The 17,931-nt window shown below is 36.8% G+C and overlaps 1 protein-coding gene across 2 annotated transcripts in view; it reads left to right on the top strand.

Moving 5' to 3' along the window:
• The window catches only part of spata5 (spermatogenesis associated 5), a 183,785-nt gene that overhangs the window by 133,772 nt on the left and 32,082 nt on the right, over nt 1–17,931 (top strand). Inside the window, exon 15 of one of the 2 annotated variants that reach the window (XM_041264829.1) lies at nt 9,151–9,315. In XM_041264829.1, the coding sequence (XP_041120763.1) occupies nt 9,151–9,315 (165 nt within the window). Of the gene's footprint in view, nt 1–9,150; nt 9,316–17,931 lie in introns of those variants that run through there. The other variant, XM_041264838.1, reaches the window with a different exon arrangement.

Here is a 17,931-nt window from a genome sequence, read left to right as displayed (position 1 = left end):
TGTCTTAACGAGATCACTAGCATTATACATTGCAAGAGTCATGCAACATTGTTCAAATAATCAGTAGGAGTTGAGTTGTGGTTTGATACAACAGAGGGTGCCCGAAGGATAACATCTATGAATGCAAGGGTGCAAGAATCAAAATAACATTGTTTTTGTTAAATGTAAAAAGCATCTGTTCATCTGTACAATGCATTCTGTTCCGTCTTCATTTGACCTGTTTTAATGCTATACAGAGGGGTTAGCGGCACATGTGTGCAGTCTATTTTCTCCCTTTGTTTTGGGAAAAAATAGGTATTTTGTTGTTCGCTTCAAAAATGCATTGAGCACAACTGGCAGTGGGCACAAGAAAAAGCGGACTGTGAAATGCCAGCAGCAATTGCAACTGTTTAAAACTTACTTCAAGAGTTCTTAAAAAATGTATGCAATTGTAAGTGTCACAATTGTCTGCCACATTCTTTAAAACGTCTCTAATAGCATTGCGCCTGTTTAGTACATTTCACCCAAGACTTCCAACTTATCTGCAACTATTGCAACAGGCGCAACACTTTAGCAAACCTACCCCTTAGTGTGATTTCTGGTAAGCTTTGTACTTGTGATCACCGAATCTCCCAACAGAAAACAAAAAACTAAAGCTCACCCTGTCTAGCTTTCTGTCTATCTAACTTTAGTTTTGAAAGTAAATAAAACCATCCCTCATTTGATTGTTGAAGCCTTTTTTGAAATGTCAGTCATTTGGCAAGCAACCAATGGTTGTTTAAAAAGGCTTAAAATGGGCTTCTAATGTCACCATTACATAATCGTTCATATATGAGCAATTTCTAGTGGCACCATAACAGAAGGTTTAAGCAGTGTTAGCCACTTTCCCAAAATGCTCCTTATTTAATTTGAAGGAGTCTTTTAGACGTTCACAACAAGAAGTGAGCAGTAATGTTGAAAACATTAACTTTTCCAGGTTTTTAGGCCCAGGCTCAATGTTTATATGAAAGCTTTGTTCTAAGAGAGGGGTTGGTGGCCCTCAGGGTTGTACACATGCCTTTAAGCCTTTAAGGTCATGGGTTAAATTCCTTTGTTGTTTTTTTTTTTAGGAAGAAGCTGAGCATACTTATAGCTAGTAACACCTGAGCACAGGGTGTGGGAAATGCCATTTCATGGGAGACTGAAAAACCTCACACCATGATGTGTACCAGAGGTTTGGTTTTTAATTATGTCCTTATCATTGTTCTGATTTTGTAGTAAATATTTTGCATTTTAAAAAGCCTCTGAAGGTTGAACACTGTAGAGGAGCCCACACTCTCCACACCCTATGCTATTCTGCTTTAGACATAATTTCTAGCCCTCACAGAGTACTTGCGTAATACTTGTGGGCCAACATAAAGAAGAAGGCTGCTCTATAGTGTTACAAAGTTATTGAAACTTTAGAAATCAAACTGGTTGGAGGGACAGGTACTGAAGCAAATTTAATGGTAGGAAAGTGGACTTTAAAGCATTAATTACAGCACCTTAAGAGCTATCGAGCTATGGAAAATCATTGCAGACAATTTCCGAATCGACCAACGCCTTTGGTCTATGACATTTAGTGTTCGTTCTGCTGTGTGTCTTCAGAAATAAAAACCAATCATTAATGTTGTGTGACTCGCCTTCTATCTAGAGCGAGAGCTCTGGTGTACCTGTCTGGTACAGGAAAAGAAAATGTCCAAGTGATTACAGATGTAATAAAGGAAAACAAATATGCTGGATTTTTGACAGTTGGTGGTGTTGTCTTTTTGTACATGTTAATGCGTATGTTGCTATATGTATGTTTTATAAAAATCACAAAATGTAGCCATATGCATTGTTAGCTTTGCTTCTTCAAAGAATGCTGTGTTGTGAGGACTGCACTTCACTAGTTTTCCAATTCTAATGTGATATGAGTTTTAAAATTTTAGAAGTACTTTGCACGGTATTAACTCTTTCAGCACTATAACCCTCAGGGATAAGTCACAGCTGGATTTTATTTGATCATTTAATAGCAGTGGGGATTCACCTTAGATTGCATCATGCAGCTATTCATGATTATCTTGAGATTCCCCCTAAAGACAGATGGTTGATGAAATCCAGGTGGATTCTCTCGTGCAGTAAAATGCTCAAATAAAACTTGTCAGGGTATAGAGTGATCAAATTAACCCTTTAGGAACTTAACCCTAATAAATAGAATCAACGCCTTATATGGAAAGATTATACAAAAATAATATAGATGCATACCCAACACTGGGCCCAGTAACCCCAGTTATTTATCTTGTTCTGCAGTATTGAAAGAAAAACACAGTATGTACATGCAAACATAATGCATTGGCATGGCAATTTGCATACTGTAACATTTTCAGTACTTTAGTACATACAGGTATTACATATTTACCTGCATCAAAATGACTATATTCTAGGACACTGGACTAAGGCATTTCTGAACTTTACGTTTGGCTATGCTTTGTTACCTTAGGTGTACCTGGTGTTTCTTATTCAAGCATTATATTATTCAGCCTGCAAAAATAGTGTGTACCTGAAACTTACCTTATAGTATGCTTAGGGTGGATCTTCTCAGGGTTGGATGTGATCTGAGCTGAAGCCTGGTAGGCTTATTGCTCAAATTCACCCAGCTGAATTCAGTTTTACTAAAAATCATTTTTACACTCTGGTTCTGGAGCAGGAGCTGCTGTGAGAAGTTTCGAGGTGGATATAACACTTTAGCAGTAGGCATTCAAGGCCTATGGAGCTGTGAAAGGTCCTTCACTCACACTTCATTAGCACATACAGGCCTGTGTGACGTTTGTTTTGTTCCAGGGCAGCTGCTGGATGTTCAGAATGACTTGATGGTCCCTGTGGATTGCAGACTGACAGATTTAGGAACCACATACAAGGGATGCCATCGTTTTTGGACGGTACTGCACTTATCCCTGTGGGTGTCTTCTGCAGACAAGAATTGGAATTCAAAAAATTCAATGAAATAAAGACAATCCACAGTGCTCAGGTTTTGAACACCAAACAATCTGCAGTATAGGTGTTTTATAAGGGATATTACAGCCTGACTCAAATCTAAAACATGTTCTGTAGTTTATAAATAGTATTTCCTTTCAGATTCTCAGGAATATTAAGGTTAATAGTCATTTTTTAAAGAAAATGTAGTTCCTATAAGTGATTGATTATATCAGTTGAAAACTCATATCTCAGGAAAAGATGCAGTGTTGTCAGACCTCGAATAATGCAAAGAAAATAAGTTCATATTCATTTTTAAACAACACAATACTAATGTTTTAACTTAGGAAGAGTTCAGAAATCAATATTTGGTGAAATAACCCTGATTTTCAAGCACAGCTTTCATGCGTCTTGGCATGCTCTCCACCAGTCTTTCACATTGATGTTGGGTGACTTTATGCCACTCCTGGCGCAAAAATTCAAGCAGCTCGGCTTTGTTTGATGGCTTGTGACCATCCATCTTCCTCTGATCACATTCCAGAGGTTTTCAATGGGGTTCAGGTCTGGAGATTGGGCTGGCCATGACAGGGTCTTGATCTGGTGGTCCTCCATCCACATCTTGATTGACCTGGCTATGTGACATGGAGCATTGTCCTGCTGGGAAAACCAATCCTCAGAGTTGGGGAACATTGTCAGAGCAGAAGGAAGCAAGTTTTCTTCCAGGACAACCTTGTACTTGGCTTGATTCATGCCAAATCTGCCAGATTCCAGCCTTGCTGAAGCACCCCCAGATCATCACCGATCCTCCACCACATTTCACAGTGGGTGCGAGACACTGTGGCTTGTAGGCCTCTCCAGGTCTCCGTCTAACCATTAGATGCTCAGGTGTTAGGCAAAGCTGAAAATTGTACTCATCTGGGGGTGCTTCAGCAAGGCTGGAATCAGGCAGATTTGTCTTTGAGAAGGACGCATGAATCAAGCCAAGTATAAGGTTGTCCTGGAAGAAAACTTGCTTCCTTCTGCTCTGACAATGTTCCCCAAATGTTAATATATATATATATATATAATATATATATATATATATAATATATATATATATATATATATATTTTTATGAATACAAATAAACATATTTTCAGTGGTGTCACCAGGACAGGTTATCATACACATTACATATCAGTTGAAGTTATTCTTCAGCACTCTGGGTGAAATTCAGTAACTCAGGTATGTATAAAGGAAACCAAAAACTCCCTTAACTTTTAAAACAAGTAACCTCATGGACAGTTTCAGGCTTCTGGAAAATAGTTCCACTGGTCAACAGCCACGTAGTCTGTTGATTAAGATAGCCAGCCTTTTTTTTGTAGTATTAAGCTATAGTAAATATGTGAATGTATGTATACATTTCTATAGAAGGTAGATTAGATGTTGTTATGTGAAGCACACTGTGCTAGTTTAAATGTTTAGTTTATGTACACAATTTATACTAGCATACAAAACTATTCAAACTGTGATCATATATGTATGTATGGATATGTAAATCAATAATTCCAGTACTGATAACAAAATGAATGAATGCCTGTTCATAAATATTACTTTGTTCAGGTGTAAACTTTAGCTGTTTACTGGCTAAGATTCAATTTTTTTTTTCAGTGAAACTTGATATATGTTGTGAAATGTCAGCGCTAGGTTAGGCACTAACATCTGTCAGAGGTAAACGGGCTTCTTCCTTCCAGCTGTTTCAGTATGGTTGCCTCTCCCTTCCCCCCTCCAGACTGAAATTTCAGGTGGAATGAAGTAGTTATAAAACCGTCCATCAACACAGGGACTGCTTGCCAAGCCAAGTATTTGGGTTGGAAGTCATACCTCCTCAACTGCTTGAAAACAGGAAGTATCTCTGTTAAGTGATGGATAGCTCTACTTTGCTGAGAGGAAGAAAAGGCTTGCTTTGCCTTCAGGCTGATTTTAAATGAGTTCTGCAGTCTTATTCTAGTGTGGGTTTGGGTGTGTGTATTTTTATAAAGATCTAGTTATAGAAAACAGCATACTATACAAAATACAGGTACATTAAATATATGTAGCTGTATTGAAGTTACATGTTAAATTATTTATTGTATGCACTTCACAAAATTATTTGAACGGTAGAATAACATTTTAAAGAATACGTTAATATGTATTGCCATATCTTGCTTTTCCTACACCAAGTAAGTATTAGAAAATGGTAGCTACAATGCAGTTACTAGTAAAAAATAGACTTGTATTAGAAGTGTTATTGCAATCAGCAAATTTCTATAGAAGCAGTAACCTCCCTCCACTCCATTACACGTCCATTACATATTGAAACACTACAGGAATAACATACACCTTGACGTCCTCTGCAAAATGGTTGCCTGACAGCAACCTCATAGGTTTTGCTCGTTGTACTGGTATCTTCAAAATTATCTTGATGTAAGTGTGCGCTGATTAGATTCAGGGATAGCTAACTGGTGGCCTGTGAATTAGATGATTTTAATATTAAAATATATTCACTGGGAGGACAAAGATGCCAACCTGTATGAAGTAACTGTATCTGTCTTTGCTTATGAGTGCCTTTGTGTAGGCTTAGTGTTCTTCTGTAGTCCTAGTTAGACATAGTTATGTATCTATTCTGTACTGTATGGCAGCATCTGTAAAGGCTATATCAAAAACAAAAGATGTAGTACATAAGCAGTTTCTGTCAGTAGCTAGTCTAGGCACATCTTATCCCCAGTATTCATGGAAATCATGCAGTGCTTTTCCAGAAAGGCCTTCAGGATCCAAAAGGATATGGAATGATTAATAGAAGAGGCTTATACAAAGCTTTATACAAAGGAGAGCTTTTTATATGATTCTAAATCCTATGTTCTTGTTTTGTATTGTGCAAAATCATTTTACATCATTCTACATCCTCTTTTTGTTGTAAGATGTCAAGCTCCCTTTGTTTATTGACATGATTTTTGTTATGTAATGTATACAAAATAACTGTAACTAGGTGTGTATTTTAATGGAACATCCTCATATGTTGATTGATTGAAAAAAAATAAAATGTGGGAAACAATGGTGATGGTTCACCTAATTGAAAATAAAAGTATCTGAGTGAAATAACACTTCAGAAATTGAAAACAGTCAGACATGTCACGCACATCTTATATAATATAATTACATAACTGTTAGACAAGTCCTAACTCAATGTACTTTTGAAACGCATAGTGAAGAACTTATCTGAAGCAGCAGAGAGGATCAGCAACTGGCTCTGGTTGAGACGAAAAGATTCTGGTTGGGGATCTCAAGCACAGTAGAAAGAAAACAATGTTGATGTAAACACCAAGGATGGAAGGTGCCCACTTGAAGACCCCAGAGAAGTACCCTACTCAGCTCAGCTCAGCTCAGTCCAGATGGTTGTCATGCTGATGTACTAGGGAGGCGAATTAGGCTGATCCTGGAGCCAGCATTACACTTCAGCCATCAACACCAGGCAGAAGGCTATCTACATCATAAGATGGAAGGAAACGCAGATTAGTTTACAGTAAAAGAAGCTATGCCTTAGTTGGTGCTTATCTTGGCGAGAGCTTAGTCCAATATCAGCATGAAGTTTTAACACCTACTCTGATGTAATAGAAATCATGAAGATCTGGATACGTCCAGTGACTGCTGTGAATAGTGCAGCTGGCGACAAGGGAGAGACCTCATGACAGCCTGGAGAGACAGCTGACAGGAGGAAAGAGACCCCATTGGGGCTGGCAGGGGTTAGCCTCCCTAGCTGGTAGTATCCATCTCTTGTTTTCAAATGGAGATCCAGCTCTATGTTTTCAAATGGAACAGGATGCTGGAGACACCCACCCAAGGTTTCTAAGAAATTAAAGAGAAAAATACTTAGTATATGAGTTGAGGCGGAAGATGATTCAAGGTTTGACAACACGGTTAATGACTTAGGAAAGGAAACAGATATAAGAACAGTGAGTACTTTGGAAAGGACTAGCTCAAGATCTGCAGTTAGCAAAGACATGGATCTCCAGGGTTGTGTCTGCGGCTGGAGCAAAGTGACAATGGTTAGGTCCTCGCATTGATCAGTACTTTTTACGAAGTCAGTCGAACGAAATCCAGCAAAAGGAAGCAAACCACAGTTCGCAGGATATCAACACCGCTGTCATAGATGAGAGGAGAACTTCTTACACACAACTAGTGAAAAACCTAATAACCTAATGAACCCGGTCAGATGAACCAGCGTAAGAGAGAAAAGAACTTCAACGGGCACAAGCCTGGAGTTAAATGGTCAAGAGCTTCTGAGGAAACAGCATGGGACACAGTAAACATGGATCTGTTTTGCGTTAGAAAGGTTACTTGGAACAGTCTAAAAGAAGCTGGATACATTTGGGGATACCATCTATGCATATGGAAGCAAGAGTTTTGGAGTTGAAAAAAGAAAGGAGAAAGTACAAACTATTCCTGTAAAGTCTAGACGGCCGCAGGAGATTGACAACAGTAGAGAAGCTGGAAGCGTTAATCAGTTCATATGTCAGGAAATGGTTAAGAGTTCCACGCTGCCTCAGCAGAGTGGGACTGTATGGTAAAGTCATACTACAGCTGACAGTCTCGCCTCTAACCGAGGAGTTTAAATGCACAAGGTTTGATTGGAAATAACATTGGTAGAGTCATACAATGAAAACTGGAAAAAAGTGGGTGGCAAAGGAAGCTGTGGAAGATGAAAAGGCCGCCCTTCATATCAGTGATATCATGGGGCAAGTACAGTATGGAAAAGGTGGCCTTGGTCTCAGTTCAGCTCCTCCTACATGTCACAAAGCAGCCCAAGCTCAACGGAGGAATCTGGTAGTCAATGAGGTGCAAAAGCAGGAGGAAAGAATGAGCTGCATAAAGGCAGTTTCCCAGGTCAAGCAGGGAGAATGGAAGAGATTGGAGGGTGGAACAATGCAAGATTGGCTGGCGAGATCTATGGACAATGGAACAGAGCAGGATCAGTTTGTTTTAGGCTTTTTCTTGTAGAGCTCCTAAATTATGGAATGCTCTGCCTTCATTTGTCAGGGAAGCTGGGACGGTTACACTTTTCAAGTCAAGACTGAAAACGCACTTTTATAAAATGGCTTTCTTATCTTAGTCGGTTTTAATGTAACTTTAAAATTGCTACTTTTGTATTATATGTACACTGGTATTTAAATGTTATTTAAATGGTCTGATTGTGGCAGTTGTCTGTGTGACATGCTATACAAATGTATTGTGGTTTGTTCTTTTTTCTGCTATGTACTGTACAGTGCTTTGCGATACTTTTATATAAAAAGTGCTATATAAATGAAATAAATAAATATAAAATAAATAAAATAAAATGAGAGAGAGAGAGAGACCATTATCTCTTGGTTTTTAATAGGCTTACAGACCACCAAAATGTCTTGGGAACACCAGTAGACTATCGTCCAGTAATAATTCCCACCCCATACTGTATCTGCAGTTTACTTGTGAGCCACGGAAACTCCTTATCTATTCAGTCAGAGCTTCAGCCTTCTCTCTAAGTGACAGCGCTAGCTGTAGGCACTTCCTGCGGAGCAGGTGGAAATATTTAATTCAACGTATATCCACTTAAAGCCTGTGATAAAACATTACAATCATGAATCTTACTGTGTTAGTCGACTTGTCAGGTTATAAGCCTTAAGAAGAACCTTTTAAATATGCAGTATATATATATATATATATATATATATATATATATATATATATATATATATATATATATATATATATATATATATATATATATTTTTTTTTTTTTTTTTTTTGACACCTGATTATACAGTATAATATTGCTAGAAGTGTGTATACATCATTTACTAAAGAGCAAGGCTATTATTATACAGTAAAGTTGAGAACAAGAGGAGACCATTCAGTCCATGAATGTTTGTTTGCACTGTCAGTTTGAGGTGACATCTGTTATATAATAAGAGTCTAATATATAATAGAGTCTATTAAGTCAACACACACACGTCTAATATAGACCACGGTAGAAATTATTTCTGCCTTTTCTGAAAGCAATGTATTATTTTTTTGTTTTGTATTTTCCCAATTACCTGTGAAGGTAATTTTTATTTTATTTTCACTGAAGTAACTGGGAAACCTTAGTAATGAAAAAGCATAGCCAATTGAAATGTAATTCCTACTTTGCTGGTTTTCCCGTAGGCCTTGATGCGGCCAGGTCGGATTGATCGAATCATCTACGTGCCTTTGCCAGATGCAGCCACACGCGCAGAGATACTTAAACTACAGTTTAGAAGAATGCCCATTGCTGATGATGTCTCCCTCGATGACCTTGTGATCAAAACAAAGAAATACTCAGGAGCTGAGGTAAACTCTTCTGATATGTTGGTACAGTTTTATGAAAGGGGTTTGTTCAGATTCTCATTGAGATTTAAAGTATAGCATTAATAAAAAAAAGGGATAGATTGCTTTTGACTTCAAATGAATCCTTCCTTTTTAACTAATGTATGACAGAGATGTATTGGGTGATTGTATAGACAGCTGACCACTTGACACTTCCCTTGTGGGATGAAAACATTCCCTGTAGAGCAATGGCACTTGGTAGGTCGAGGCAGCAAATGAAATGGAACGGCAGCTGGCTCCTGTTGGTGTTCTTGTATTAACTGTCTAATGTAAGCAACATTTGCTCAGTGATAAGAAAAGAACAGTAACCATGATTTTTTACTAAGAGGTTTAACACTTCTTGATTGAATTTATTCTTTTCTTTTCTGTAACAATGCAATGTGGTCAACTGACTTCACAATAACTGTAATTAAACTGTCAATGAGGATCTGTTATAAAACTGGAACTTCTCAATGACCCTCTGTTGCAAATGCTTGGCTTTTCTTGTCACATTTAAACAAGATTGGTCAGTGTTGTGCAAAATAAGCAGAGCAAAAGGACAGAAGATAATGTTAAGCGTTCTAAAATAATAATGCATTCCGGTAGTGATTACTCCATAAATACATGTGAACTTAAGAACTTTTATGAAACATTTACCAGTAGTAGGATTTGTTTATCAGCTTTTATCTAAAAGTCCTTTTCATTTGTAAACACAATGAGACTATTCAAAGACAAGAAATATTAGCAGCTTATATACCAGTGAGAATATTCCAGCTAAAATGTGTACAATCTTTTTTTGATACAGCAAGAGCAGACAAATATGTGCAAGACCATTGTTTGGCAATGGTCTTGATAAAAGAAAAAGGAAGTGAGGTGTACATGCTGTTCTGCCTGATCTGGCAGAGCTCAGTTTACCTATTCCATGTTCCACAATTAGTACATATTTAAATACATGTATAAATAAAACCAGTGAAGAGATAGATCCATAAGAGTGAAAAAAAACATTGATGCATGGAGTGACGTCAGTCTCACCAGGGGTCCTCAGATGGTGCTTTGTTGACAAGCCCAGAGTTACGTTTATCAACATCATTGTGACAGCAACCGACACCAGCATGTGCACTCCTCTGCATACTCAGCATGGGTGCTTCCTGTCCACTGTACTACTGGGACCATATGGCTCAGCAGTGGCATCCTGGCAGTGTGGAGTAAAATTTAAAAACAGTTGCCTTGATACATAACAAAACAACACAATAAAATGATTTGCCTCGCTCCATTAATATTCTCACAACTTACTGTTGCTATAACCCATCTATTTAGTGGTAATCTACCGATCTATGGCATTTTACATTTTGCATTGTGTTTTTTATCTTGTTAAAACTTCAACCTTGATGTCTTTAAAAGAAAGACTTCTAGTTAAAAAGTTTGTCAAAGAAATCTAAACCTGTATATTTAGTATTACTACATATTCTACCAACTGAGTTATTTTATAGATATGGAGGAACCAAATATCTAATATGTAAATGTCTTCTAAAATGCAAACACAGTTGTTTTGATGATCTGTGTCAACGGATTGTGAAAGATTTCTCCTGATACAGTTTCACAAAGAACACCTCAGTTCTGTCTTCTGAATGTTGTTTTGTACAAGGTGATATCAGTCTCTCTAAATCCCTTGAAACAAAGACAAACACACTTTGAGGTTTGTAATATAATATAGTTGTATCAGTGTAATGTGATTTATTTTGTATTCAGTTTATTTGGGGTTTACAGCAATCTAAAAAATAACTACTTTCACATTTATTTTCTTCGTCCAGTTTTCATTGAAAGCCATGCATGTTATAAACAGGATGGCGGTGAGGGATTCTTTATAATTCAGGGTGGGCAATCAAAGCATAGTGTCATGTTGAATCGTCATTTACTGCATATTATAGAAAGCTTTAAAGTGCAGTAGTAAACGGTGTGTTTGTCCTAATAGTGGGAGACATGAGGTTTTACTGGGTTCAGCTAGTAGTCCCCCATTAGGCTTGTCAGCTCTTTGCTCTTTAGTGTATTATTCACTGAAATAAGCAGCTGTGAACCGGCTTTAACTCTTCTGTACTGAAGAATCACAGTGATGAAAGTGACCTTCGTAGCTTAATGAAACATTACAATTGTCAATGTGTCTACATTAGTAGTATTAATATTCAGTTTTTGAGACAAGAGTTACAGGAGGAAACGTTAATATACAGTAGCCTTGGATTCTTTGGAATTAATGGATTGTAAATGTGTTTTTAGAATGTTATTGTGATTTACACTCACAAACGCAGGACTTTCAGTAGGTCAAATTGATTCTCTCTTTGAAAGGGTTCTTTCACTTAAATAATACCTGAAATGTCTGATGTGCCTCGAGCCTTGATTATTGTATTTATTTTAATTGCACGTGGCTTCATGCTCACAATGAGAAGCCCCAAGATTAGTTCTCAGATTTGCCCCTACATGCCAGACTTGTATTACTAGAGTGAGAGGAGTCATTGTGTAGCTGTTATGATAAGCTTATTCATTGTTGTGTTAATATTAGTACAGCATGTGCAGGCTTTAAGTTATTTGCATATTATATGAAAAATTACAAAAACGCCAAGCCTAAGCAGAAGAGGATATTTCACCAGTGAAACAAACTTACTAAGGTTAGCTGTATGTGTTCTCCTCAGAAATGATCAAACATTCACCGCAGCAATAGAAGTAAAACCGCATTTTTTAAAACTACATGACTCAACTACCATTTTATTCTTTTTTCCCCACTTTAAATGACAATTAAATGACAGCCCAGCACACATAACTAGTTCATATGTTGTAATGTTCAGTAAGTTACCTATTCAAAACAAACTGGCATCATGAGATTCACTTCAATCAGAATAGCGTTTTGTGCATGTACAATGCATTTACTTATTTATTTTGTAATTATTTTTTCTTGCTAAAAAGCTAGCTCACTAATTGTGTTCAAGAATACACCAATTCTGACAAGCCCACCACTAAAGGAGATTTGGAATGGCCCAGGGCCCTGTTTTATTAAATTGTGCACCTGGCTGACCCACACAGTGAGAATTGTCCTTGTGGTATTTAACATCCCACTTTTTTAAAAAGGTAATTGCAATTACAGCAGTTTGAGATTAGCACCTCTGTTATTTCCTCCACTTCCTGGCTTCAGGGTGTACAGGCCATCTGCAACATTCAGTACCGCAGTTGTTATAATCATCCACCACTGTAGAGCCGCATTAATAGGGGGTGGCTGGAAAATGTTTGTGTATCCTACCCAGTGTGAAATGGAGAAAAAATATATTCCCGTAAATCTAAATGAGTATGTATGCATTTGTTTATTCATCTCTTATTCGCTAAAGGTACCTTAGGTCCCAGCAGCATCAGAAACGAGTCGTGGCTCGTCAAACCAGCTATCTCTCCAGTTACAGCTAAGCACGTGTAATGTTTACCTGGTAATTAAAATAAGCACCTTTTACCGGTACTGACAGGAATTTGTTTAATGACTTTACTGGTTGTAGTAGTTGGTGGTTTCCTATGTGGAATTACTGAACAATTAATAATATAAGTTATGGATCATGCTTGAGCTGCAATAAAGACAATTTTTAAAAGTATTTCCGGCACTTGAATGATAGTAATTTATTCTAATGGAAACAATGACGTTTGTACAGTCCTACATTTTCCTGAGTTCTCACAGCACTTATGCATCAGTCACTTTTAGTGCTCAGTCAAAATTGGCCGTGCTGTGAGCTGTGTTGTACAATAGTTTGTAAACCTGGGATGTATTGAGTAGGAACTGCATGTTGCTGAATGCATTAGTGTCTGACATAAAGCAAAAGTGGAAAGCTCTATTACTATTATCAATATTGGTGGTATTAATGTCATGGTGAAATTTGAACATAGAGTATATCCTGTAAATAGTGAACTGGCGCCAGAACTGTTAAAAAATAAATCCATGAATTCAAGCCCTGATTGCAAATACTAGTCTTTTGATAGTCAAATGTTTTTTTCCTATTTCAAAAGTAAAAAAATAATGAATAGTACAATACAATACAGTACACGTCAAGCATAATGAAACTATTACATTAAAAACAGTCTAATATAAAACTGAAATTGAGACAAAAAAGTTTAAAAGTTTAGTCTGTAAAAAAGACAATTGTAAAGTCTAAAATAAAAATGTAATACAATTGAAATAAATAAACGAAAAATATTTAATTCTAAAATTAGAAAACTATGATAAAAAGCCAGTTTGAAAAAATAGAACATTTAAAAACAGTCAAAAAAAAAAAAAAACATTTAAAAAAAAATAAATGAATTAAAAAAAGGCTAAATAAAAAGCAGTTTTAATTGGAAAATGGATGCAAATTTTGAAAAACAATAAGCCCCAGCTCCCCTGCCAGAAGGTAGAGCATGCCATAAACTAGGAGCTTTACAAGAAAAAAAATTATATATATATATATATATATATATATATATATATATATATATATATATATATATATATATATACACACACACACACACACACACACACACACACACACACACACACAGCTCTGGAAAAAATTAAGAGACCATTGCAAAATTACCAGTTTCTCTGTTTTTACTATTTATAGGTATGTGTTTGGGTAAAATGAACATTTTTTTTTTATTCTATAAACTACTGACATTTCTCCCAAATTCCAAATAAAAATATTGTCATTTAGAGCATTTATTTGCAGAAAATGACAATTGGTCAAAATAACAAAACAGATGCAGTGTTGTCAGACCTCGAATAATGCAAAGAAAATAAGTTCATATTCATTTTTAAACAACACAATACTAATGTTTTAACTTAGCAAGAGTTCAGAAATCAATATTTGGTGGAATAACCCTGATTTTCAAGCACAGCTTTCTTGCGTCTTGGCATGCTCTCCACTAGTCTTTCACATTGATGTTGGGTGACTTTATGCCACTCCTGACGCCAAAATTCAGGCAGCTCGGCTTTGTTTGATGGCTTGTGACCATCCGTCTTCCTCTTGATCACATTCCAGAGGTTTTCAATTTAAGAGTAGAAGATTTTCACTTGACCATAGAAGAAAGTATGTCAGTTTCTTCAACACTATACTCAGGCAGTCTGCAAAACACTACTGCTTTCCCTCTGGCAAGATAGTATAATGATTGACACACATCTGTTGGCTCGATTTTTTTTCTTCTTCATGGAGAGCTGGTAAAATATATGTGTGTGTATATGTGTGTGTGGTTTATGTGATGTCATAAACTACGAGACCGTTAGGTCACAGAAACCCAAGATGGAATTATTTTCCTGTAACTCACTGAACCCTATCTATTATTTTTTATAATACATGGCTATCAGTATCAGTAATAAAAAAAGACACTAAACAGGTGTTAAGGTTTAAATTGCAAGTGAATTTAATGAATAATAATTAATTCAGTATTAAAGAATCTTAAATATAATTTTCTTTTTGATAATTCAGGAATGGTAAATTAAACTTGGTAGATAATGAACTGCAAAAAATAATGTGTTTTTAAGGAAAATGTTTTTCAATGGGGTATTCCTTTTTTTATATTATTAGTCGTTGTCAGAGTCGGAAGATTTGTGTTACTCGCTTGGTTGGTGCTCCCGTTGGTGAAGGATGATTGTAAATTAAGTGACTAAAAAGCACTGACTAAAATTGTAGGTGTTGTAGAGAGATTGAAATTTTGAAAGTCATTGACAGGAATGTATTTAATTTCCAGTTCCTCTCCAGTTTCTCTGAGATACGAATGTACCAGCTTTAGATAATAATATTTTTTTTTTTTTTTTTTAACGTATTCTCGTTTTGTTGATCATTAATGAAAATTTCTTTACTGCGGGTGTTGTCGAGTGATTGAAAACGAGACTTTTTGATTTTGTGTTTCAATTGAAAGTGGTTCCGAGGGGTTGAATGGGTCAAAGTTCAAGTATATTTTCCTCTACAGGAATTATGACGTCACTACTGTGGTATTATGCATTTTTTTCTTGAATAGCTCAGGATGCAAATATAGCCTTCATCCATGTGTTTATTTATTTATTTTCTCATCAAAGCAGAAAGCACAAAGCAACCAGACTAATGTTGGACCCGATATTGACAATCGCTACAGGCAGTGGTAGCAGTTTTGTTATTAGGCTCATGAATGTTATACAGTATGTCAGTATTACTAGTCCTCTTAGTCCCAGATTACCAACAGTGAAGCACTGCTGGCCAGGGCCAACATATAGGCCTCAGAACAGAATGTAAAGTGATAGTTATCACCCAAGAAATCAAAACACTGTTCTGCCTCACTACCCCATAGTGACAGAAAAACAAAGCTGCATGATGCAGTACAAAGAAGTGAGACATATAGTGCTGTATGGAAATGTGGCAGGGGAGTAGGGGAAGTATAATACAAGAAACATACAGAATAAAACCATGGAAATTAAAACAAATCAAAATTCTGTTTATTTTACTAACTTTGTAAACATTTGGGGGAAAGGTAGAGTACATTTCCCCAGCTGTTTTTGCAGTGCTGGATGTGAAATGCATATCTGTTACCGTTATTTAAGGACATTAAACATCCCGTATGTGCTTTTACACTGTCTAATATTAGGAACCTGAAGTGTTTTAAAAGTAACTCTTTGTCAATATTTTTTAAATGTTTGGACTTTTAAACTGCTGCTCTTGTCCAAACTTTTTTTTATTATTATTATTTGTACTACATTCCTTTTCTATATTTTCTGTTTAATAAAACATTTCCTGAGTGTAACATTTTATTCATTATCTTTTCCTCTGGGTAAAAGAATACTTGTAAAGGTTCCTATTCATTCTTTCTTGGTCTAAAGGATTAGAGTCTGGGTAGCTGATATTTGTTTTGGCACTGTCAGTTCCGAAGTACATACAGTGGTACAAGATTGGAGCAGAGTGCCAGAACAGTCAGGCTATATATCAACCCCACGCTTATAGGAAGCAAGCACGATGAGTGGGCATTATAAATCTTCAGGCCTACTTATTGAAATTGGCCTGTCCAGAGGCACAAGTCAAAGAATGCTCCTGTTACTTTCTTTTCCATGATTCATATGGTACTGCAAATCTGCAAAACCAAATGTGACGCCTATTGTCGCTGGCTGGTTGATTGCAGTATAATTGGGTCTGTTTTAATGATTAAAACCACTTCAGGCCAAAATACTGCTTCCCTAAAACCCATTCACTGTGTTCAATATTATAGTCAGTAATGTTTATATGTTTTTGTTGTTGTTGTTGTTGTTTTTGTTTTTGTTGTTGTTGTTGTTGTTGTTTTTCCATGAAATCATACTTATTTGACCTCAGTGTTTATTCAAAACATATGCCTAAAATGTAGGCAGTTTCCAAAATATTTATAGCAGTGTCTTTGTGAAATGTAATTTCTGTTTTTTGTCTTAAATTCTACAATTTATAGGGAGCTTACTTTTGCGGAACAGTATCTCAAATAAACAAGGAGTGCAATATGACACACTGTATGGGAGGAGCAGAGGATAAACTGACTAGGTGCTCAGTTTTTATTTTTAAAGCCCCTTTCACACAGGCACTCCTACCCAGGTCCTGACCCAGGTTCTGGCTGCCCGGGTCACAATCCTGGGTAGTATGAAACCACGTACGTGGGTTGCAGCGACACACCGTAAGCCGACGAAATAACAAACAGCCGTGCCTGCATGAAGGTTTCACTTCCGCAAGGAATTTTTCTGTTTATTCTGTTTAGCCATGTTTTTGTTGATTGAGACGCACTAAGTGCTAGATTGAAGAAACATGCGCTCTAATCAACATTTGGGCCGACGGTTCTATCCAGAGAAGCTTGGATGGAACAGTCTGTAACAAGCTGCTTCCGGGGCATTGATACACGCAGGTCGACCCTGCTTTATCAAAAGCAGTGTAAAATTGCATAGCCGAAATTGCAACCCATTGTAACAGTCCCTGTCTCCTAGACACTACTATTAAAACATATTGATCCCCTAATTGCTTTATGTTATTTTGTTTCTTGTCATGGTGAGAGGTGACTGGCCGGGATGATGAAATATTTAATCTTTACAGCTCAAACTCTGACAAGTGTAATCTGGGGCTTTATGGGGGTGAGGATCCTCTTCTGCCACACTGCAAAGCAACCCTTTTAAACATACTCTGTAGGTATGAACCCTGTGGGTAAACAAGATGCCACTGACCTTGGTAAGAACAACAACTGATGCCTAATTGTATTTAAAAAACTGGATACACTATAATTCAATATAAGTTGTAGGAGGATTTGTGATGCATTTCTGGTGATATACTGTATGCAGGTTGCACGCTATGTATAAGGTTTGCGGTATACCTAGTAGGATTGTGCAGATTATCCAAGTAATTCCCTTTTAACATGTTTAAAAGTGTTCTGTAACAAATAGTAAAGTGCAAAATAGGTTAAATCAGACAAAGCACCATCCAATTATCTGCCACTTTGGATCCGGTTTCCTTCTGTGGTTCTGGCAATACTACACTGTGCACAAGATGATGCTGTTGCTTAAATATAAAGACACTTTGGCTCAACTGAAATGAACAATGTCTGTGGCAGGCAAACCAAGTTATAGTT

This window comes from Polyodon spathula, chromosome 1, assembly GCF_017654505.1.
Source record: "Polyodon spathula isolate WHYD16114869_AA chromosome 1, ASM1765450v1, whole genome shotgun sequence".
NCBI lineage: Eukaryota > Metazoa > Chordata > Actinopteri > Acipenseriformes > Polyodontidae > Polyodon > Polyodon spathula.
Note: the sequence above shows the minus strand (reverse complement) of the source record. Positions and strands in the feature narration are given on the sequence as shown.